This window comes from Triturus cristatus, chromosome 3_2, assembly GCF_964204655.1.
Source record: "Triturus cristatus chromosome 3_2, aTriCri1.1, whole genome shotgun sequence".
In the NCBI taxonomy this organism is placed as follows: domain Eukaryota; kingdom Metazoa; phylum Chordata; class Amphibia; order Caudata; family Salamandridae; genus Triturus; species Triturus cristatus.
The window spans coordinates 98,469,157-98,494,747 of NC_140584.1; the positions used below are offsets into that span (position 1 = coordinate 98,469,157).

A 25,591-nucleotide genomic window follows, 5' to 3' on the forward strand; every position below is an offset into this window, starting at 1 on the left:
GGGCGGGGGGCACTTGGGCCTTCCTCGCATTTCCAAAAAGTAGACCCGGGGCGGTGGTGGTCCCGGGGCCTGCATGGGCTTCCGCCTCACATTTTGTGATTGCCTCCGGGATCTGGCCCACCCGGGGGCCTTAAGGAAATGAAGCGTGGGATCCACCGCGAATCCCACTGAATTTTTTTTTTTTTTTTAAATGCTTTTTTTGGCCCTCTGGGTCCGTGTGGGACCCCCTGAACAGGTCTAGGGGGTCAGGGTATATATATTACCTCTTTGTGACCGCACGTCTGATGAGACAAGCACTCGCCCCTGCTGCTTGTGAAGTGTCGTTTCCTTGCAAAGGTCATTCTGATTAAACATATCTGTAGGACTCGCTGTATGTTATGCACTGTGGGGAGCCCTGTTTGGAAACATAGTGTTATCCCCTTTTATGGTCTGGTTTGACAACGCAGCTGCCGCCCAATAATTATGTGAAAATCACCAGGGAAAGGGATGTGGCGGTGCCCACATGTTCTGAGCCATACATGCATGTTTTAATTGGGCAGAAACTGTGTGCTTCCACAAAAATAGTGCTCGCCCTCCATACAACTGTGATCATTTTGTTTATTTATCCAGCTGCCTGAAGTAGAAGCTTCAGGGATACATATGCTATTGTAATTACTAGATAATTTAGGAATTTCTTTTCTGGCAGCAGCACAGATAAATGCACATGGATTTTTAGGCCTGGTTTGACAGTACATTCATAAACCAGACCTATTGGCATTGCCAATGCTTGTGTTTACTTTTATTTAATATATTGCGGGGCACAAAAGAAGCAGATCTCAGAATTGGGCACATTGAGTCATTGAACTTTTCTGCCGCATTTTTAACCTGTGCACTGCTACTCACTGAGCAAGGCAGAATATACGTTAACTCTATAGGCTTGAACACTGAAACTTGATGAGCCTTGTGACCTGAAGGTAAAACCCAAATCTTGGTAGGTACCTTGACCCACTGTTATGGCATATCAAGAGGACATGCTGTTCCCAAACCAAGCAACCAACCCACACTTACCCCCATCCAGGCACACTCTAGTTCTGCTCCTCAGCAAAGATTTTCACAATTGAAGCTAGGGTATAGATTAATAAAAATAGATATAGAAAGCCATAGGTGATGGCTTTGTCAATTTTTAATGCATTATTAGGTCTTCGAATGGCCATAGTTATGAAGTCCATAATATGCAAGTGGAATATCACTAGTCCACTTTTGCTCACACTTGGTGAGCATGCCTTATTTGTAGATTTGATTATATAAACTCAAAGCTATTTACTAGTAATTCACAGAACTCTTTTTGGCTGTCATTTGAATTGGACAATCACAGGTTAGATACTCCTAACGGTCTTTGCTGCCCCTCTAATTGGCTTCCATTGACATATACAATATAAAAGTGCATCTTTCCTTTTCCTCTTCTCCAACTCCTTTTTCCTTTCCTTTCTTTTTAATTGAAATTACAGATCATTATGGGTTGGAAGCATTACATTAAATTAGTGCGTATTCAAATGCTGTGGATGTGAAAATAGCTGCCTCCAATTAGTGTTAGATTGTATGCAAATTTACGAATACAGTTGCCTACAAATTGTCGTTCCAAATTGGAGGCATGTTCGATTCACATGGAATGATCACAAGTGTAGTTTGTAGGTTCCTGCAGGGTCCCATGTCTATTTTGAGGCTTTTTATTCCAAAAGTTATCAGCAAAATGTGTAACTAAACGGAGGCTCTTGTTACCATCAACCTCCCTAACAATAGTTTTTAGAGCTGTGTTTTGTTGTCTATGTTATCAAGAACACTTAGTTTCTTGTGGTAGTTGTGTGAGGGAACATCAGTGAGACCACCATTACTGTTGTATAGTGTGAATATAGGGTGACTGAACATTTCTACATCTGTAGAGAAGTTTTGGAACATACCGAGCTCAGATGCAGTTTGGAATATAGTGAACTCGAAAATTAGTTTGAAATATTAATACCATACGTTTTAATCTTTGAACTTTGTATTTGGAAGTTCTGGAAATACCTTGAAATTTTTTTTTCTTCAGAGGTAAGGATTGTTGTTACGCCAAGACATGTCACAAATGCATTTATCCTGGCTGAGCAGTAGAATTGATCACTCAATGTCCTGAATGTTGGCTGCTGAGATGTAGCAGTGACAGCCAGGTCATGAGTTACCAATCCTCTCAAGTACAATTCAGCCTTCCATTATCTGAAGGTTGGTAAATTGAGTACTAAGACTACATAATCGTCACATCTGTTTTTTTTAAAGCAGCAAGGGTGTGGTATGAGGCTCTTTATAAAAACAGTGTATTGGTAATATTATTACTAGTAGTAGTATTATAGGAAGTCCCTGGTTGCTTAGGAGGACCTTGATCTTTAAAAGGAGATGTTTTAAAGGAGGAGGTCAGAGTGTGTTTCTTTAAAATATTGAACAGAGAGCTTCTCATAGATAAAACATGTTAGAAATGTACCCTTTCACTTGGGACACCCTTGATTTTTCACATTTTGTTGTACCCTATATTTGTTCATAGCTGTAGAACTCTGCACTTTACCCCTGATAACGAGAGATAAAATGCCTGTCCTCCCCTCTTTCAACATCATGAATTTGGCATACCCTAATTGGCATATTTACCTTATCTATAAGTACCTAGTATAGAAACTTAACGGATCTAAGACCGAACTCCTGCTTTTGGGGAAGTCTGCTCCTCCAAATGTAGATCACCTGTGGCCCAGTTGCCTAGGTCCCCCCCCCCCGCCCCAAAAAATTAATAAAGAGCCTAGGAGTCTGGATTGATGGCAATCTCGATTTTAGAGAGCAATCGCGTATAGTGGCTGCGAGTTGTTGTGGCTTACTAAGAATGTTTCGAAAGTTACTCCCCCTGCTCCCTTTTGCTGCTAGACGGCTGCTGGTACAGGCCCTCGTATTCTCACGACTCGATTATGCCAATGCCATGTACCTGGGAGCACCCCAGGCTACCATCAAAAAACTTCAAATAGTACAGAACTGTGTGGCCCGTATGCTACTGAACTTTTCCAAACGATCCTCTGCAGGGCCCGCCTCGCTACCTTGCATTGGCTCCCTGTCCAGGAAAGAATTCGATTAAAGGCTCTGTGTATCAGCTATAAGTCAGTGTCAGGAAAGGGCCCACCTTTGATCCGCCCCTGGATCCAACCTTATGTACCTAACAGAGACCTTAGGTCTGAGAATAAAGGTTTGATCTTAGTCCCCAAGATTAAACGTGCACATAGTGGAGGCCGACTGTTCACATACAATGCATCCAGACTCTGGAACAGTATTCCCCTCCACATACGTTCCGAACTTGACTACCTCAAGTTCAAAAAACTTCTGAAAACCTTTCTCTTTTATTAATCTCCTCACAGTTCACATGGCGTCGTAGCGCTGGGATGCCCCTGGGTAACCACACGCTTTAGAAATGTTCCTTCATTCATTCATTCTACAAAGTAAACCCAGGGCCTTTAAATTATATGTTACTAGTTAGGCCTCAGAACATCATAAAAATGTCACTAAACATGCAGGTCTAGTGACTTAAATAATCTACTCGACCTAATTGTAATGCTCTTGACCCATACATTCGTTTGAGATTATGTGATCCTGGGCAAATATTTTAATTCACTAAGCCGCCATTTCCTTCATTATCACATATGAGATACCCTTCAAATATGCAAGTTCAGCATGTCTGCTTTACGAGTTTGATTTAATAGAATAACTTTTTGCTCCATGTATAATACAAACCTACACATGATGCCCGAGGGCAGGAGCAGGCATGTTTCTCCTATCACTTGAAAAAAATACATAGCTAAAGCATGAAGTGATAGCACACTGTCATCTGCAATCAGCAGATTTTACATTGAAATGGAAACAATGCCCCACTGACATGCTGTTTTACTGATAAAACTATATAGTGTTCAAACAATAATTTTTGCAAATCGAGTTATTGTAAATATTTGGCATTTGCACATCAACAAAGTAAAGCGTTCTGATTTGTTTTGCTCCTATTTAAATCTTTGTTCGCATCACACTTCTCAATTACAAACAAATGTGCTTTTGTAATTCTTGATATATTTTTTAAATATTTGTACTATTCATTTGCAAACCTTTTAAATGTTATGTGCTGGAAAAACACTGGCATCTTCCAAACTTTTGTTTCATAATAATTGTCAGACAACTAGAAAACTAGATACAGTAAGCATAAGTAAAAAATCCGACTTCACTAGTTTGTGCAGTTCTCGCTTTGTTATGCCAACCTCAGAACAAAACTACTCTTAGCAGAACAGTTTTAATGACTTCAAGCTTCGGTGCATTTTCTTTACTACGACACAAAACTTGTCTTTAAAACTGAACTTCAAAAATTACTATCTAGCTAAAAGGTACATTGTTGTAAAGAGAATTAGGTTAGGAGCAGGATTTGTCAATTTGGAAGGGAAACATGCCTTCTCGCCCGGCTGCCATTATGCTTTTCTAGTGCCGAGGGCAGCACGCTGCATCTGTTTCTCAGCTTTCATTACCTCTCCTGCATGCATATGACACAGGAGATGAGACAGTGCTGCTCGAACAGATATATTGTTTGCTAAAGCTGGTTCTTTAGAAACTACCTGCCCTTTTGTAAAGAATAGGCCTACTAGGCTCATCTCGTGTAAAACATAACAGTTTTCTCTCTGCCTACCAAACAGGTGATTTGCTTACAATGCACCAGAAAATAGTTTGCACTAAACCATAGTCTGTGCTAGGAGTTTTTTCCTGCAAATCATACACACAGTACACATACATACAGTTCATACGTTTCAGAGTAAATTTGAAAAAGTAAAAAGCTTACATCTGCGGATGCTTTACTGACATATCAGTTCGGCTGTAGTGTCCGAATAAGGCTAACTGTTATCTGCATATAAACTATTTATAAAAAAAAATAATTAGATGTGATAGGGTTGAATGTTTTTCACATATAAAATAATCCCTCGTGCAGTCCAATGGAGTTGGATGGGGACATCGAAACAGCCTGTGGGGTGGATGGGGGGGGGGCAGTGTCTCAAGCCAGTGGTAGAAGGCTCTGAATTCAAAGACACCAATAGCATGAAGGAGGTGGACATAAAGCTCCTTCTTGTATGTAGAGAGTATATTTTAAATATGTTAAGTTCACCATGAATGGCACAAGTGCCATTACACCTAAAACCTCATTCCCATTAATGGTGTAAGCACAATTACATGCCACGCCTAAAAATAAAGGCAATGCTTGAATAAAGTCTACTATATTTTGACGTTCATAGGTGATGTCAGCTTCTTTTCCATTATCTGGTATAAAGATATTTCAGTTAAATTTGCGACTAGGACCCTGAGGCAAGCACCAACTAAGGTTCCTTTGGCTCATGGACGGTGCCTAGCAATTGCAAATTGCATATTTTCTCTAAGATGTTTATGGCACTGTGTTTCTCATCTTTTCCTCTCTATTTCAGATTTGCAGATTATATCCGGGGCATGCTGAAGCTCATCCTAGTGTTACTGTTTTCTGGTGCAACTCTGTCTGCCACTTGGTTCACTCTGACCTCATTGAGTAATGTCACCCACCTTCCTCTAACATCAGGTACGCAGAAATAGAGCTTTCATGTTCAGATGTTGTTGTATGCAACTGAAGTATTGAATTTCTCTTCTGAATAAGTGCTATGGGATGTACTTGGAAGCATAGGTTTGTATTTTGTTGAAATACAGGTCAAAACAACTGCATGTTTTTAAAGAAAATAATATTACTGACCATTCACAAGGACTAATCTGACTAGTTAGTTACTAGTGCCCCCCTCTTCTTTGGTGGGTGGTCTTACCCTGCTAGCTATGTCATAGTTATTTTGTAGTGTGTTTCAACACACTTGTGTTTTGGACCACTGGTGTTTAGAACTTAATGTCAACAGCACAGCAAAGAAAGTGAAACCTCACCCTTTGAACAATGTTCATGGGGGCATCTTAGTGGTCACACCAGGGCCGGTTTTCTGGGTAACGTTTTTTAATAACATTTTCAGGGTAACAGTGGAATTGCTTTCACTTCTGCAATATGCAATAGACTCCCCAGACCAATGAAGTCAACACAAATGGCTCTGTTCCAGCATGACCCGTATGAGGACCTAGTTGTGTCTCTGTGCTCTCCCCCATTGGTCTTTGAGCACTCGTAAGTTCTAGATGGACGAGGGGCACTCTCTTCCCCGTGAAGATTCCATACTGTGAATTATGACAGCTCTGGATTCCCCGACCCGAAATTCTCACAAGACTGCACAGACACCCTGAAACAGGGAGCTGTTTCTTTCCTTGCTGCAGAATCCAGGATATTGATTTTGAAAGACAAAAATATACAGTGGGTGGAGAGCCATGGTGTGACGACGTGTTGGAATGTAATTAGTCCTGATGGTCTTCTTCCCATCACACATAGCTTCAATGGGACCTCAGATCAGGGGAAGCACGCAACTTCTCGAACTGGGCGCTCTGAGTATGATAAAATTCCCTACACCTTATTCTAAATTTTAGGTTTATTGTTTGTCGGTCTCTGACAATGGTACCCTCATTTTTACACACACTTGGCTCCTCTTTGGTCCCTCGAAGATGGGCTTTTGAAGCATACTCCCAGTGCTGGCCTTCCAAGGTAAACTGAATTACTGGTTTTTCCACCACATTTATAGGGGTTTTAAACATTCTCTCTTCTCTGTTGCAGTTTCCTGCAAGAGGTGAAGGTGTAGAGTGCACTGCTCATCTCTGCTTTGTGAATACAAGAGACTCCGGAAGTAGCATATTCAAGAATTTCTGGGTTCCCTAGTGGTCAGTAGGGAGTGCATAATGACTGCAGCTATGACCAGTGAATGACTCCATAAGGAATTCTGTACATCATTAGAGTATCATATTCAAAACAGTCAAGAGGTGTCCCCTGGCATTTGGCCCTCCGAGAGTTACATTTTACTCATCTGAAAACCTGTGTTGGAGGTTAATACCTCTCTACGCCCTCCCTTCTTTGGAATCCCAAGGAAAGCTAATTTTCTCAGACCACTAGGGGTTTGCTTTTCAAAAATAACAAAAGACCCAGTTTTTTTGCCTTGCCTCTCCCAGTTGTTCCTCAGCACCCCTTGTAGTGGCACTAGTTTTTGATGTGACCCCTTTTAGCTGTTCCAAGATGGTTGTTTGCTACACCAAACCCGCCTCATGGGATAATTTCTACTTTATGCTAGATTAATGTAGAAGCGTTTCACTTTACTTGGTTGGTTTGGTGATTGCTATACAACAGCATTTACATAAATGTGATTCAAATGCTTGAATTGATGGTTTGTTACTGCAGCGGGTAGCTATGTTCACCTTTCCATCATATTTAGCATGCCTGCACCATTTTAAGAGAAGACTCCTGGCCCCACCCCATGAGTAGCAGTACAACTTTCACGATAAGTCCATGTTCTACCTACGTGGTAAAACACGCATTCTCAGGCATACATCGTTTGATCTCATCTAGGAGGACAAGCATGAGTCAATATGCACCAGAAACAAGGAGTCTGCGTCTGGAAACAGGTCTCATCATTGAGTGAACAAAACAGTTATTAAAAATGCAAGCACAATATTTAAGTATGCAATTCTAAATTATGTGGACACGACTGAGCTTGAATACAGCCAATATACCTTCTTCAGTGTCCTGTTCATTACTGCAGTAACTTGCCGATATGTTTGACAGAGTAATTGTAATGCTTCTGGAGTTAATGGATAGAATCACACTAAATGTAAGCTGTCACACCAAGAATGCAATGGCTTTGTGGGACTAGTTTGGAATCTAGAAGCAAAAGCATTTGTTATTTTGTCACATCTTCTTCAGGTTCTGATCCAGGGGAACCAGATTCTGAGAAAAATGTTTTGTCTTCGTATATTTTAAAAAATTAGATGAGATAAGATTTATGGAATCCAACGATTATCTTGGAATATCTGTTAACAATTAAATTAAATTCAAGTTACATGAAAATGAGTTAAATTCCAAATAAAAGGCGCAGCAGAGAGAAAACAAGTAGACAAAGTTAAATTGTCTTGATTTGCCAATGCTTGTTCGCTGCCAGCATTGGTTTTTTGCAGTACTTTAGAATTGCATTGCATAAATTGGCAATACCAGTAGTGGTGATTTCAACTTGACTTCCTGCACTGTTGACTGTTTGCCAGTGCATATAGAATTGAGTCTTCTGCATTGGCATGTTAGCAGCGTCCAGCCATCTTGGAATGTTATTTTGTATATTTTCAAGGTGGCAGGTACTGTGCCAATCATGTGGGTAACAGAACATGGGAGGAAAGGGACGAGAGAGACACTGAGTAGCCACAGTTCTCAGTGTCATCAGTTGGAGAGGTGGCAGAAGAAGAAGAGAAAATAGATCTGGAGACAATATGTGTGTTGGAAATACTGAAGATGACAAGGATGACTGGGGAGTTGGGCAGTGGGAAAGAGGAAGAGAAGCAGGATATGCTGTCTTATTGAGCAGTAAATCGCATGGGCTAAAGATACATGTAAAAAGAAAACTGATTCCCTAAAGTCATCAGTGGAAGGATACACTCAACCAATTAAAAAGTGCAGTGAAACCTGAATGCTCCTAGCGCAGAACAAACACAAAAGTAGGGAGGAGAGCCATCAGTCAGGAGCAGGGAATTAAAGAATTACAATCATGAGTAATGGCAGATCCCAAGGCACCTGTAAGTATATTTAAAGTATTGTTCACATTATTGTCTGCCACAAGAATGCAGAAATGAGGATTACGGAATACAAACCAATTTAGTGAAGAGTAAGAGAGGTCGAGGAAAAGAGCAGATCAGTGAAGGATAAGGGGAAACAGAGAAGGAAATGAGAAAAGAGGAATAGAGCAGGAAGAGATATAAGAAGGAAGATGACAAGGAAAATATTTGACAAAGAAAAGTGTTAAGTGACCTAGCTTAATATTATTTGTTGGTACCAAAATCAAGTTATATTGCTTTGGCCTGCTTAGAGTTTCTCTGTGATTCTTGGCTAACGATGTCTTTAAGCTTCTAAATAAAAAATGTTTCAGTAGTTTGTTTTATGTTGTAGGTTCTCAATTGGCAGGTCAAATGCAAATTAACAGGACAAGTTAAATGCAGTGGTGGCTGCCTCTGAACTGGGGTGGCGGGTGAAATATATAAATAAATAAACTTACCTTTACATCCGCCGCTAGCCTCTCCCGCCACCGCACACCTCTCCTCCGTCTGCTGGCAGCAACAGAAACACCCAGGGTTCAGGACTCTCCTGCTCCTTTTGTTCATGACGCAGAGCCTCTCGCAAACGTCCCTCACCCTCATCCTGGTGACTCCCACTTGGGTCAGGCAGCCCTGGTTTACCACCCACCTCAACCTCTCAGTAGTCCCAAACAAGAGACTTCCCAACTGGCCAGACCCTCTCACACAGACCCACAGAACAATTCAGTAACCTGACCCCAAGCCATGCAATCTTTCAATGTGGCTCCTGAGGTCCTAGAGTTTGGTTACCTTAACCTTCAGTTTGCATGGGCATTCTTAAGAAGGCATGTAGGCACACTACTCGAGCATGCTATGCTGCCAAATGGAAAGGGTTTGTGCACTACTGTCTCCCCAGGCACATTGACCCTTTACATGCAGCCTTGCAGGACACCTGCTATCTGCTTCAACTTCGTAACTCAGGCCTCGCCTACATTTCTATCAGTCTTCACTTGACTGCAGTGGCCACCATCCTTTAGAACAGGGGACACACCTCACTGTTCAGAGTTCCTGTCATTAAAGCCTTCATTAGGGACTTAAATTAGTCATCCCACCTACAACACCCCAGCTCTGGTGTGGAACATTAATGTTGTCCTTAAAAGACTTATTGGCTCTCCACTTGTGCCACTACACACTTTTACCTTGCAGTGTCTTTCATAGAAAGTAACCTTTCTAGCAGCTTTCACTTCTCCTCAGGTTTGTCAGTGAGCTTCAGGCTCTAGCCCAGGAAGAGCCACTTTCTTTTATTATACAGTTAATTAAAACCGTAACATACAAACATCATATTGGTACTTAATAAAATTAAAGATTAAAAGTTGAATACACATTATAAAATCAAACAGTACAAGATAAGTGACAATTCCAAAACAGCATTTCAGGTTGATGACAATATATCTCAATTAGCCGTTTAGCACCAAAAGGGAAGTGTGTAGTGCAGAAAGCAATAACAAAATGTCCCAATGCTTGTTAACAGATACCGATAGCTAACTCTCATTAAAAGTTCATTTGTATATAACAATATAAAATAGAGCCTTTCTTCCAAGTCCAAAGAGATAGGGTGGTCCTTTGAACCAACCGTAAATTCCACCCCAAGTTGGCCTCCTCTTTCTACCTTAACCAAGCCATAGAACTTCCAATGTTCTTCCCCTCCCACAACCCAGTACTAGAGAGGGCTTTCCATATACTCGATCTCAGAAGAGCACTCGTACTATTTGGAAAGGACAAAGCCATTCTGTAAAACACAACAGCTTTTTATCTCCTTCTCCAAGCCACACAAGGGCCGTGCTCTCTCCAAAGCCGGTATAGCATGGTTGTTGGTTAAATGTATTCAAACCTGTTACGCCAAAGTCAAAGGGTATTTGCCTGTCCCTGCAAGACCCTATTCTACTAGTAAAAAAGAGGCCTTTATGGCCTTTTTAGGTAATATCTCGACAGCTGACATCTTCAAGGCAGCTACATGGTCCACCCCACACACTTTTACTAAACACTATTGTATGGATGTTCTAGCACACCAACAAGCCAAAGTTGGTCAAGTTGTACATCATACTCTTTTCCTGTTGTCTGAAACATCCTCCTGCTAGCCACCGCTTAGGGGAGAACTGCTTTACAGTCTATGCAGAGCTGGTGTATCTACAGCTGCAGATGCCATGAATGAAGAATGTTACTTACAACTGTAAGCATCTGCACGTGGCATGTAGTGTTGTAGATTCATATGCTCCCACCCGCCTCCCCGGAAGCCTACGGCTGTTGTAGATGGCTCATCAAGTGATTCGAAAGCATTAACCTTTTCTTTTTGATCAACCTGCGACTTTTAAGTTGTATTACAAATTTCTATGTTTTCTTTTAAAGTTATGTTTCTTAAATTATGTACAAATGGATTACTTGGCTCCTAAAAAACATACTTTTTAAGATGGGAACTTCTCTGCTAAAAGAGATGTAAATAAGGATGCTGCACAAGAAAGTTGAGAAAAGCCAAGCATCTCTTAAAGACCCAAAGAGTCCTAAAGTGCATCAAAAATGTATGCAACTAAATACTGTGTTGTAACAGCGTAATAGTGCAACGCATCTTCCCCCACCTGGGATTTCCACACAAGGTCCAAGCCACTATCTCTCTTGTACTGTCTAACTTGATTACGCCAATGGCCTGTACGACGGATCATCTTTATCAACTATGAAAAGACTACAACAGATTCAGAACTGTGCTGCCAGACTACTCCTACATGTAAAGCCACAAGCCCACATCTCCCCTGCCTTGAGGGCCCTACATTGGTTACCGGTTGCCAGAAGATCCACATTCAAGCTACTTTGCATCACCCACAAAGCAATACATGGAACAGGGCCGCATTTCATCAGGAAAAAAACACCAAATACATTCAACAAAGGAACCTCCGCTCCAGATTGGCACCTCGCCTCAAAATCCCACCATACAAGAAATAAAACCTAAGTGGCACGCTTTTCTCTTTCATGCAGCCAAACTATGAAATGTATTACCACCAAACAGAGATATGTATAATATGTACTTATGTATCTATATATTTATTACTTTACTACTTCTGTAAATAAAACCAAAAACAACTGACTCTTTCCAATGAAATACCCTGTATTTCACCCTATACCTCTCTATATATATCCTCTACCTACACTCTGACTCACCCCAAATTTCATTCTTCAACTATGATCTCCAAAATAATCCCTTTCTAGACTCTTCCCTCTTCTAGGATCACCCCAACCCTCATTTTGACAATATGATCTCCCACCAACCCTTCTAAGTTCTTCCCTCACCTTTCCCTCCTTTTACTCATCCCAAACTCATTTTACTACAGTTATTTCCCTAATCCATTTCTAGAGATTCTTCCCTCCTCCAACTCTCAATATACTCATTCCAAACCTCATCCTACTAATTTGATCTCTCAATAAACACCTTCTAGTCTCTTCCCTCTTCTAGCTCCCATCATCCTTTTCAATCTAACTAACAGACTCACATGTCCACCCTCAAATTAACTCAAATTTCACTATAATAATCCACCATTAACCCTTTTTGGGTTCCGCAGAAGCATGCTACTTGCTGAAAAGCGATTTGACACCTCATCAGGGTTAGTAAATGCTATATAAATGCAATTTCAATACAGTACAATACCTGAAATAAAGCAATGCGAGACCTCCAGTCTTTTTTATTTTTATTTTACAGAGTTTTATATAGCGCAAACTTGACCCGCAGGTATCTGGTATCAGAGCGCTTTACATAGCACCAGCCGACACTCAAACCCAGTTCCCCAGATTCGAGGTTGACCGCCCTAGCTGTTAGGCCAACTCCTCTTCCCCAGTCAGCTAATGCTTAAAAATAACAGAGGAGGGATAAATCGAAATTAGCTAGTAAAAATTGATTTTGTCAATCTCTAAGGTAGGAAGCCAATGACCTTCTATTTCTATGGACTATTTAAGTTTTAAGACCAAACATCACTGCTGCTATCCAGTCTGCTATAAATGTACCTCTTGAAAACAGCCACTTGGTAATGGTAGTGTTGTTGTCTCAGAAAAAGTCTTTTGACTGTGACTAGTTTTCTTTGAAATGCAATGAGCGCTCCAGGCATCAACAGTCCCTAAGGATACTGAATTTTTACCATATCCACTTCCAGCAATTTTCGGTCTGTTTGTTTTATGGTTTTACATTTATTTTCAGGTGCTCCAATTTCTGATTTATGAACAGAAAGTAACGTTTTGCTGTGCATTGTGTTAGTAAAGAGTCTCTGTTATTGCTGATCTCTTTTGATGTAAACACCAAGCAAATAAGTGTCCTGGCTGTGGTGACAGCAAGTGTCTTTAGGGAGACTCTTTTTAAACACTTGCATTCTTCATTCAATGTGAAATCTTAATTTGATTACTCGTGTGACAGCTTTTGTCCTTGTGTATTCATTCAGTAGTAGTAGCAAACTTAAATGCTTATTAAACCACAGGACTTAATGTAGTGATTTAACATTTTTTGCAATACTAAAGTCTTTTAAAGGGCAACCCTCCTCCCATAATAGTGCTTCATCGGGGTTTTGGCATAAATTAGAGCTGTGGTGCAGATGATCACTGTTTGCAGCCCATGTTTAAAAAAAAAAAATGTCTGTCTGTAAAGCACACATCACGTGCCACATGTCTTGAAAGGCAGTCTTACACTGATATATTGAACCAAACTGATATACTCTCCGCGAGGGAGCCGTAAAGATAGATTAATTCCTCAAAGCCACGCCTCCGCTAATATGGATGTATCTGAACCTATAGGCAGTACATTTTGATTAGTGTCGGAAAGATTCTGAAACCCCGGTGATGTTAGATGGATAGAAAAATTGTAGTGAGCACCTTTAACTACTTAGAGCCAGAATGCTTCCCAGTTTGCTTATGTAGGGTTGATCCACTGATGTGATGGTGCACTGCTATCTGTTGGGTAGGTTTTCCTCTTTACCAACCAGCTCATTAGGACCGTTCCCGTGCTGTTGTTACTACATTTAAACTATTAAATGACCTGTAGCTAGGACACTACTTTTCGCTCTTTGTGTGGAAATAAATTATAAATTAAAATGTTCAGCTTATCCACTTCACCCTTCCTCCTTTACTGTCCCTGGTAACTTGCAAATGGACGTGAACTTGTTCTTACCAATATGTATACATGCCCCAGTGTTATGGCGTTCACTTCGCAAATTAACCATGAATGTAAATATCCGGTATTTTGGTTGAAATAGGACAGAAGCCGAATCTAATAAAGAATTGTTTTGAAAGAAAACTTGCCAGGTTAGATCAGGCATCTTTAATGATATCCCTTCATCCGCCATAATACAACTCAATGGCGAAGTTCACCCTTGCTTATCAATCAATATTTTTTAACGCACTTTTTCTTTGGGTCCAACGTGATCATTTGGACTGTTCACTTTGGCTTACTGCGCCAGTCCTCCCATAGTCAGGTCTACTCCTACTGAGAACAACCTCTCTTCGTCCTCCCATGAAAAGAAAAAATATCTTCAACTGATCCCAAACCTACGTTTTGCAACAAACATGAACTTGCTGCGTTTGTGGTCTTGGCTTTTTGATTAACTGAAGCCCATCGCCTAATGTAAAATTATTGTGCATGAAATGTTGTTTTTGTAAAAGCCGATAATATTCTCAGATTTGTTTAATAATTGCACTGAGAATCGTAATCCAACAATCTTCGTAGTTTATTGCTCGCCATTAAAAATATAAATGCAGTAATTAATAGATCTGCAAAATGTATGCGGGTCGTTAGTCTAGTCTGTAAATTGAGAATCACTGGTCCCTAACGGAAATGAGTCATATTTATATTTCCCGTACAGCGAAATGTTCTGCGACCTAATTTGCAAAGATTGCTTTACTGTTCCACTATTTAGCATTTCAGCGTTTCCTTTTCCTGAAAAAAAAGGGTTTGCTACAATTTTGATATGGAGAGCAACAGATAAATATGTCAAATGTTTTGTACAGCACAACGTCATATTGCAGAATTTGCTGATTGTTTTAAACTGACTGGGTGTATTCGAGGTTTTTCCAAAAGTAAAAACACTTTTTTGTGAAAGAATGGTCAAAGTTTCTACTGAAGCGATTGGAAAGTCCCTCTATTTTTTTTAATGTCCATGCACTTGTTTGTATCTGCAAATTACTTCTAAAACTTCGCAGCAAATCTTTAAGTGGCTACTTCAAACTTGTCCTTGTGTGCTAGGCAGAGGCAGTGTTTAAGTGTTTTTCGCTGGATAATTGTATTATTCTCTGGTTTGTTGAATAAAACTAATCCTAAATGTTCACAAAAAAGCAACACATGGAGTGGAATGTAGACTAGGTCTGCAGGTAGTGTGACCTGGAGGCGATACAGAGTAAAACGTATTAATTGTGTCTGAAGGTTATGCCAGTTGGTGTGCAGTCTTCTGCTCACTGGAAGATGTTCGTGAAGGCTAATGACTACACTTATAATGCAGTTTGGAGGATGGATGTTGAGTATTTCAGCCACAAGGTTTGCACATATTGTAGCGCTAGTGGGTGGTGTGGGAGAGTAAAAACTAAACTGTGCCATTACAAAATTATTTGTCATCATGGAACCAATATCTGAATTAACAAGAGTCCAAAACAGAGTTGTCACAGATAATGACATTGTTATGTCTTATCCGTGATGTTATTTTAGATGTCAGTAGGGCATAGCGGGTGTGAGTTATGCTTCTAACCAGGACTGGACAATTTTTGGCGACAATTTTGTTTTAACTGATAGCTACAGTGAATTTGCTGCAGTGCCTGGCCCATGGTTCATGAGCTCTTTACCAAGCGCAATGTGAATTATTTTTGATGAAGTACTACTTTCAGTACTCATCCATACTTTTATATTTCACTATTTTCAGCTATCTTTTTAGTCAACTTCCCTGCACCAGCCCCTGTGGCAACCAGCACCTGCACATCAAACTGGCTTCAAATGGCCTTTGGCCTTGTGCAGCAGGCTATCAGCTCACGGCCTGGCTTTTAACCAGGCCCTGCGCCAATGCTCTGGACACTGAACTAACTGTGCACAGCAGACTCTGGACCAGTCCTTGGATCATCCTCCGTGTCACTGTGTAGTAACTCATTCCCTAAAGTAACTATAACTTGCGCCATGTACTACAAATTACCTTCCATATTACATCACTCACGACATATTCTATGTCATCATTTATCCATCCGTTCACTCTACAGTCACAATGCCTCACCTGGTCATATTCTCAGTATAACAATAAGTATATGGTCATGGCAGTACATTAAATAGATATCACAACATTGTAGGAGACATGCAGAGTGGGAACGTACGTTGCATATCAACATCGTAAGACTTAAACTACCCCCTTCCCCCATTAGCTTGACATTGACCCATTTAGTCAGTACTTGTTGCTACATGACAGGCAGTAGACTTTCACATAAAACAGGTTATACAATTAACCAAGGAGTGACCAGGTACATAGAGACTCCAAAACAGACCGTTTACATTTTCATAGCGTAGCACATAATTAATTATTCGTCGTTCACATCAAGGGGCAATAGGGACAACATCACCCTGATGGTCCATATATGGAATATCATGCTTGGTACTTATTAGTGTGGGGATTTAGTGGTCAGGAGTATCTTGTGATGTAAAAAGGATTCTAATAGCCCATCCCATTCCAGTGCTATTGGCCATTTCCTTAACCCTCTGTATTCTTCGCAACAGAGGGTGCCACTTTCTGCCGAGCTCCACCTTTCTACTTCTTGTCGCCAGTGGGATACTGTTGGGTCTGTCGCTAATATTCATCTTTTAGTTAGAAGCTGTTTAGCCAGGAAAAGCACCACGTCGGCGAATCGCACCATCACCTTAGTAACCTTGGGGGGTATAAAGAGGCCCAAAATACAACTCTCAGCTAACTTCCATGTATTTCTCCCAGTCGGTTCCCGCAACGCAGGGCTGATCTGTGTCCAGTAAGTGGATAGTGCAGGGCAGGCCCATAGCACATGCAGCTGATCAGGTTCTGGCATGTAGTGTGTTGTGGTGTGAGGTATGTGTGGTGCAAAATTGAGAACTGAATGAATTTAAATCTGGAATCCTGAGAAATTTTCTTGGGGTGTTCGAGCAGTGAAGCCCATTCTTTATCAGGAAGTGCCTGGCTGTATCCTCGTCCAATCGGGACCTCAACGCGATTAGAGAGATTGTGTATCCTCTGCCCCCTGTTCAACCAGCGGATCAAGTGTCATCCATGTCCTGCAGTGTGCATGGATTGTTTAAATTCATGTGTGGGTGGTTTAACCCTATCAGGAGTCTAGTGCCTCTTGATGTAATTTATGATATGTATTCAGACCTGTGAATTTAAGGTTGACACCCATGCCATTGAATATCAGGATTTTTGATCTTTGATAACTTTGCCCCCTTCTCTCTTGATCATTTTGTACCAAACCTGGAGAACAAAACCTTTTGGGGGACATTTAAGAGCATTCCAAATTTGGTGCAGATGAATCAACTGGTTCAAAAGTTGTAAGGGAGTCCTGTACTTGTTTTTCACTCACCCATGGCCGAATGAGAGTTCCATTAGGACATATTTATGTGTGTGCAATTCAGAAACAGCTGAACTGATGATCAACACATTTTTGTAGCGCAATGGCCTTTTGGTAATTTGGTGAAAATGAGTTCATTCATTTTGGAGGTGTAAGGAAAAACATGAGCCGCCAGGTTGCTTTTCAAACTTTGGCTGCACTGACAATTGTTTGCCAACAGTGGACATCACATGGACAGAACGTTGCTCAGGTACGGTACACCATGGCACTGTATCATTTTGAGAACACTGTGTCAAATAACACCCTCTAAAACAATTGCAAAGACTCCCAGTTAGACACACACGCCTGATTAAACATACTTCCACATACTCACAGACTTCTGGATACAGATACTCAACCAGTCGTGCAAGATTTACTAAATACTCCAAACTACACATATACTCCCTACTACACACTCCAAATACACACTCACACAGCGGAGGACACAATCTGTATTCATTTGGCACCTTTTACAAGTTTGCAAACTCTCCCAGCACAGCACTCACTTGACTTTAAACACACCACACACACACATACACAGCTCCTGTGACACATAGAACACGTCATTGTACCATATGGAGTTTCACTTCCTTCCACACATTTTTGGTGTTTGCAAACAATACACAAAATGCACAGAAACGCATAAAACCTATACCCCAAGGTCAGCGTGGCCACAGTAATAAAATATCCCTTGAAACTTATCACCTCACTGGAAGATGTGCAATTTCATTTTACAATAGAACACTTTGCACCATGTTTGCGAAGAGGAACCCACATGAGATAATTTGTCACTAAAACAATGCAATTTTAGCAAACATTTTATTTTTATTGTTTTAATTTCACAAAAAAACAAAGTAAAGAGAAAACATCTGACATTGACATCATACAGCACCCAGTGCTTAGCACCGCACAGGCAGTGGACCTTATAGCAAATTATAGTGTTTCTTGGGCTAGCCTCCAAGGGTCTTGTATTCCCGCCACCATCCCCATATGTTTTCCATTTTTCTATGGCACCTCCTGCTTTTATATATCGTGCATTCTGCCTGCATACACCAGTCCATTACTGCCACCCATTGCGATATGGAGGGTAAGTCCCTGCCACCCCACTTACGAGTGATGTCTCTTCTTGCTGTGATAAGTGCTATGTTACAGAAAAGTTGCATGTGTTGGGATAATGTTTGGTCGCCCGATATCCCCAGTGTGCATAATATCACCAATAGACCCAGCTTCACTCAATATCATGAAATTGGTGGCGGTGAGAGTTGCCCCTACTATCACTAATCTGATCAATGCCTCACTCTCCACGGGTACGGTTCCCCCTAAGTGGAAAAGGGCAATGGTAAAAGCACTGTTGAAAAAACCCAACCTGGACCCTGTTGACTTGGGCAACTATCGCCCCATTTCGCTCCTTCCCGGAATCAGTAAGATTGCGGAGAAATATGTCAATCACACGCTCTCCTCATTCCGTGAATCCCATGATCTTCTCCACCCCTCTCAAATGGGCTTTCACCCGTGCCAAGGTACTGAAACCGCCTTGCTAGTGGTGGTTGAAGAATCTAGAAAGATTCTTGATTCAGGAAGGTGGTCAGCTATAATCCTCCTTGACCTGAGCGCAGCCTTCGATACAGTGAACCATCGTATTTTGGTTCACCGTATTAGGAGTATAGGGGTTACTGGTTCAGCCTTATTATGGCTGCAATCTTTTCTAGAGGAAAGATTCTTCCAGGTATTCGATGGCGACGCCATCTCAAAACCTAACAGCGTGGAGTTCCCCAGGGTTCATCGTTAATCCCAACTCTTTTTAACGTCTATATGGCTCCGTCGACGGATATTGTATCCTCCTTTGGGATCCATAGAGTAGCATACGCCGATGACAACCAACTGGTCGTAGCTTTGAACCATCCTGACCAGACGTCCAATGGCCTCCATTCCTGTCTTGAGGAAGTTGCCAATTGGATGAGTCAGTTGCATCTAAAACTAAATGGCCACCAGACTGAGCTCATGGTTCTTGGCAACCCTCTAAGTTTCAAAGCAAGCACAATGTGGCCAGCTTGTATTGGCCCGGTTCCGACCCCTAAGACTGAGTTAAAAAGTCTGGGCATTTGGCTTGATCAGGACCTCAGCTTTAAAGCTCATGCGAGGAAGGCCGTTGCTTCCTGCTATGGCCTGCTCAGAATGCTCCGCAAAGTGCTTCCCCCTACTTCCCTTTCAAGCCAAAAAGCTGATGATTCAGGCACTCATTCTATCTAGAATAGACCATGGCAATGCCTTATATTTAGGTGGCCCGATCTTGGTAATTGCGAAACTGCAGAGTGTACAAAACTGTGCGGCAAGGATGCTTATGGGGATGTCAAATCGCTGTTCTGCAAGGCCCGCGCTGCACTCTCTACACTGGCTCCTGGTTCAGGAGATAATTAACTTTAAAGCCTTCTGTATCACCCATAAGTCTCTGGAAGGGAGCGGGCCACCAATCCCATGCTCTCCATGCCACTGGAATCAAGCTATCCTGGCTGAAGAGGGGTGAAACCCCGAAACCAGTCCTAGGATGCTTGTTGTCAGTCCAGGGAGGTCCTGGCTTGGCAGTTCGGGCGGGACTGTTCCCATGAGGCACAGGGTCAAGACTGGTTTGCATATGGCTAGGTTCAAACTGGAGTGGCAAGGTGAGCAAAAAAACTATGGATTTAAGCCCAGATCTCTGTACTGGGGTGAATGTATGACATTGTTCTTCATTCTGTCCATCAACTGTTGTTTTTGATTTGTCACCCCGAGTGGGACAGGCATGCCCAGACGTGGGTCCCGTGCTCTCCATGCCACTGGAATCAAGCTATCCTGGCTGAAGAAATCAGTCCTAGCATGCTTGTTTCCAGTCCAGGGAGGACCTGGCTTGGCAGTTCGGGCTGGACTGTTCCCATGAGGCACAGGGTCAAGACTGATTTGCATATGGCTGGGTTCAAACTGGAATGGCATGTTGAGCAAAAAAACGATGAATTTAGGCTCAGATCTCTGTACTGGGGTGAACGTATGACATTGTTCTGCATTCTGTCAATCGACTGTTGTTTTTGCACCGATTAACAATGCCATGAATCGACCCTATAGGGCAAACAGACCGCTTCGCTCAGATGAGCTCCAGCTAGTCGTGGTCCCTAGGATTAAAAAGGCTATAAGTGACGGCCAGCTCTGTGCGTAAAAGGCCTCCAGACTCTGGAATTCCCTGCCTTTGCACTTGCACAGGGAACCTAATCACCTTGTCCTCCGGAAACAATTAAAAACCTGGCTTTTCCCTTAGTTGTTCGTCTGCCCCAGTTTCAGCTTCAGTGCTGATATGCTCCCGGGTAGCAATGCGCTATAGAAGGGCTGTTTCATTCATAATTGTCGTGTCCGCTCCACTGGGGTTTCTGCCTCTTCCGACAGGCATTTCCCCACTCATTTCCAGTATGGTTTGATGAGTGGGCAATCCTATATAGTGTTCACCACGGTGCAACGTTGGTTGCAGCCCCACAGACATTTATCAGTGTCAGCCCTGCCCTGCCCATCTGAGGAGTCGAGTCCTGGTGATATATGTGTGATGTAGGATTTTCTGTTATATTAACCGATATCTGGCCCCAAAGGCCATCTCGCCGAGATGACAGTCTTCATCCATCAGCACTCCCAAATCCACAACCTCCTAGTGTCCCTGCAGCTTAGCAAGAAGGAGCTGGCAGTTCACTGTTATCCTGTAAGTGAGGGCCATGTAACTGGGACATGAATAGCCGGTATTCCAGTGGCGTCTCGTCGAGGACTTAGTGTAATTTATCTCGATATTTTTGGAGGGCATGTTTGACCTTCAGGTATCGGAAACGTTGGAACGGGGCCAGCTCATATTGGGACTGAAACTCCGAGAATAGAATCAGGCCCTGTGTTCCCCACATTTTACCCACTTTTGATAACCTTATCATATACCATTCATGTCTGCAGTCCAGCCTACTCAGTGCTCCCAGGGTGGCCAAGTCCCATAGGGGGTTTCTAGTATGGGTTTTCCCTTCCATCCCATTTTTTGTTTGCCGTTTTCCAAATTTCAGATTTTTTTTAACTAGGTCCATTGGGGATGGTGCTTGGGGTGGGGGGGAGGGGTTGGTTTCATCGTACAACTTCCAGTGATATCCCTGGGGGCCTATCCACCTCCTGTCTGCTTTCAGAGAGGGCTCTTCCTGGGGGAACAAATTTCCAGTCGTTGACCACTTGCCACTGTGTGGCCTAGTAAAGGCAAAGATCAGGTAGGCTTCCCCCCACATCCCCTGTCCATTGTATGGATTACTTGTGATAGTTGAAAGTGTGATGCAGTGGGTTCTGTCATCCCATAACAGGGTTCGTGTGGTCGCACCTACTGACTTAAAGAACTTCTCTGGGATTTCACATAGTGTATTTTCCAGTAAATAGAGGAATTTGGGGAGCATGATCAATATTTTACATGGCTGCCCTGCCCATCACGGATAGCCTGTCCAACATCTCCCCTGTACCCCTCCAGAACCTGACCCCAGCATTGTTCATGGAATGCCCCGGCTTCATATATAACCCAGACCACTAAATATCTAAAGCCTTCCTGGCCCCCAGCTCAGCGGGCAGCCCCATTTCTTTTGAGGGGGAGGGAGGAATGGGGGGAGGGGGGGAAGGGGCACCAGGAGGACAGTGGAAACATTAACGATTTTTGCCAATTAATAAACATCCCAGAAAATTTGCCATAGGGACCGAGCAGCTTGAGAATCTTAGGAACAGTCTTCAGGGGGTAGGCTACGTATAACACGGTCATCTGCATATAGGGAGAAAATATACTCCCAATTTGGTGTCCATCTCAGGCCTTGGAGCTGGGTACCCACCGTCACCCACACGCCAAAGATACCAGGGCCAACATGAGGAGGAGAGGGGAAAGCAGGCCCTTCTACTCCATTCCCGAGCCTATGGAGAATCTCTTAAAAAGCACCCAAGTCACCCGTATATTGGCCGTCGGTTTTGTGTATAACAATTTGATCCAGGATGCAAATTATTTGCCAAATCCCATCTTGTCTAGGACTTCCCACAAGAATTCCCACTACCGAGTCAAACGCCCTTTTAGCATCTAGGAAGAGCAAAATCGCAGCTCTGCTAAGTCATGTCTTAGGGCTAGGCAGTCAAAAAGGTGGTGGTGATTTTACTGGGGGGGATCGTTTGGGCATGAAGCCCAGCTGGTCAGGGCCTATCAGTTTATCAATCACCTACGTCAGCCTATTCGCAAGGATCTTAGCCAGTATTTTTCCCGCCCAGTTGAACAGAGTGATTGGTCTGTAAGTGTTGCATTGCTCAGCGGGTTTACTGTTCTAATGGATCTTAACAAATGTGGTTTTTCTCAGATCTAGGGTTAAGTTACCCTACCTCTTGGCTGCATTCAGTTTCCAACGTAAAAGATCTGTCTCTAAACGACTCAAACATCTATAGAACTCTGGAGGGAAGCCATGTCTAGGGCCTCTGAATTGGCATTGATCAGTGACGGGCCGGGAAGTTAAACAATAAAGCTCCAGAGGTCTGCCATATTGCGGTCCTCTCCTGGGCAATGGAGATCTGGTAGGAGGGCCGTAACTGTCCGTGCAATGCCAGCCACCTTGTATTTTGGTGTCTCCTGGTCATCTATTATGGGGTTCTCCTAAGCTGATCCTAGAGGGCCAGATCCAAGCCATATTTTTAGCATATCCCCATTTAGGTAAATTCAGTTAGCTTAAAAATCTGGCTTCTTCCTCTACCAGGCTGCAGTACTCTTCTCTTACCAGGGCCGAGTGGTGCATGTGATTAAGCAAGAGCTGTCCTGTTTAGTCTGCCTCATATTTCATCAGTTGTGTTTCCAGCGCTGGTACCTCTTTTTGTCTTTCTTCCCTGCTATCTGAGATATTAGATTGCCCCTCCTGACAGCTTTGTCTGTCTCCTATGTGGTTACATCGGAGGTGACTGTGCCAATCTTTCCCTTAAATTAGAGCTCTGTAGCCAAAATCAGGAGCTTCTTAGTGCTCCAGTCCTGTAGTTCCCAGGGGTCTAGCCTCCAGGTCTCCCGGTCCTTACCTGCACTCCCCTGCCCCCAGGCGGATTTATTTTAGGGAGTGGTCAGAAATGTCATAGGGCAAGTACCTTGTATCACGGAATGCTCCTCCCTTGGTCCGAGGACCAGGTGATAGTTAAGTCCAGACATACCGTCTCCACTGTGGTCAGCAGGCCATGCCTCATGTCAAAGATCTAACATTCCCATGTTCTCCACAAACGTCTTCAACAATTTCTGCAAACATTAGAAAAAACACAAACCATACAACACAAAGATAAAAAGATTATAAAAAATGTCTCACCAAAATGCTAGTATTTAAGGACTGTAGTGGACATGGGAGTCAGATAAAAGCTGTGACGAAAAGAAAATGGGCTGAACATTTTTTCTTCCCACACTGTCACGTTTCATGGGACAGAAGAGGCTTTAAGTTAAGATGATAATCTCCAATTCATTGTCATCCTTTACTCCTGAGCATAGCGTAGTTTGACAAATGTTGCGCACCTCAGTCCTCTCAATAACTATCAGTTTCTGCAGTGAAGAGACGCCGCCCTGGTCCGCATTGGGGTTGTAACAAATGAAAGGCCTAGCACCACTCAGACTGGACTGGAATCTGGTTTGCAATCTGTGCAGGCTCTGTGTACATATGTATCCAGGCATCAGCTGCTTTTCACTTCACATTCCAATGGATTTGGCTTGCAAAGCAGCCATTTGCACTTCTCCTGTGCTACTTGTAAGTAGTAGATGGAATTTTTTTAACATTTTATTTTTTTACATCAAGTTCTGTTTTTCTCTCAGACCGTGCTTTGAAGTTGAATTGACTAGGCCTTCCCAGTCTTTATTTATTGATAGCAGCCTCTCCCGATTTGAATTTCTGGATGCTTGCCAATATGGATTACTCTAGAAAAACAGAGTTTGGATATAGGAATAATAACATTCATTTACTGTAGCAATCTTCTAAAAGATCCTTCCACCAAAAGACCCACTTGCCATGCCTGTATTTTAGTCTTTCTACACATTGGTGTTGATTGAGAGAAAATTAGCTGATTGCTGGAGAAGCTAGCAAATGGGTTAGTAGGTTGGTTCTGGCTGCTGGTCGGACCACAAATGCACCCCATGCTCCCAAAATTGCTTTATTATCTATGCTGTCCAAAATTATTTTGGGGTCTAGTAGTACTAAACGTTCTCGAGTCACAGACACGGTGACCAGATTATTCCACACCATTGGAACACGATGTTACCAGTTCTGGGCTTTCAGATGTGGCCGTTCATTCTTGGAGCTGTTGCCTTTGTTTGCTTCAGTTGAGCTGATTAGTACTGATTTGTAAAAGGGAAGTTAAGGGCTGGAAACGTGGTGGTCATGTGATGTGTAGTCATATCTTCACCCTCAGCATTTCTGTAACTTTTACTTTCGTGTTTGTACGTTTTACTCTTTCACATGCACCTGTGACTTGTTTGTTGAAGTCATCACTTGTGTGATTTATCATCTTTTGTGGAAAGGTGAAGATGGTTAAATTTGAAATAAGATTGCATGCAGGATTTTGTTTTGAATTTCTAACTCTTTTTTTAACATAAAGGGAGAGGGCTGCTCTCTTACCCGCCCTTTGACTTTTTTCCAGTTCATCCTGCCATGTTCTCACTGCTGTATTGTAGATTCCTTAGTCATGTACCTTTGTGCTGCACCTTTTGTCCACCACTGCATACCTTCCTGCCACTTTTTTTTTAAACCAATTTGTAGCATTAGCAGTATAAAGGTAGGTGTTTCCTCATTTTTGTTAAAAGCCGGCCATTGCAGCTTAACTGCGATAAAGGCTCAAGTCAAAGTTTGCATTTGTCCTTACCATATCATCACGAGGCTCCTCTTAAAACCGGATTCTTCTTCTTCCGTGTCATCATTTGACAGACGCATTTTACTTGCTTGTAGCATAGATCAGGCAAATGTCTGGTATACTGGTGTACATAAGGATGAGGAGTAATGCAGGAGGCAAGCATTATTTTGAAAAGACTGTCACAAGCGCTTTTTACGCTCCGCTTTCGATAAAGTGGCCTAGAAGAATGACTTTTCCCTTTTTGATTACTGGCATTGAGTGCATAGGTATTGTGTCCCAGAAAGGGCACATTGAAGATATTTGTTGCACTGTCCCACTTTACGTCTCCCAACAGACCACATGGCGCAACCCATCATGGTCTCTTTCCTCTGCTAATCTTCCC

General features: G+C 42.4%; 1 protein-coding gene across 1 annotated transcript in view; it reads left to right on the forward strand.

Moving 5' to 3' along the window:
- Positions 1-25,591, forward strand: part of SLC49A4 (solute carrier family 49 member 4) — a 285,208-nt gene that overhangs the window by 230,167 nt on the left and 29,450 nt on the right. Inside the window, exon 7 of the mRNA XM_085647320.1 lies at positions 5,490-5,617. Coding sequence (XP_085503446.1) covers positions 5,490-5,617 — 128 coding nt within the window. The remainder of the gene's footprint in view (positions 1-5,489; positions 5,618-25,591) is intronic.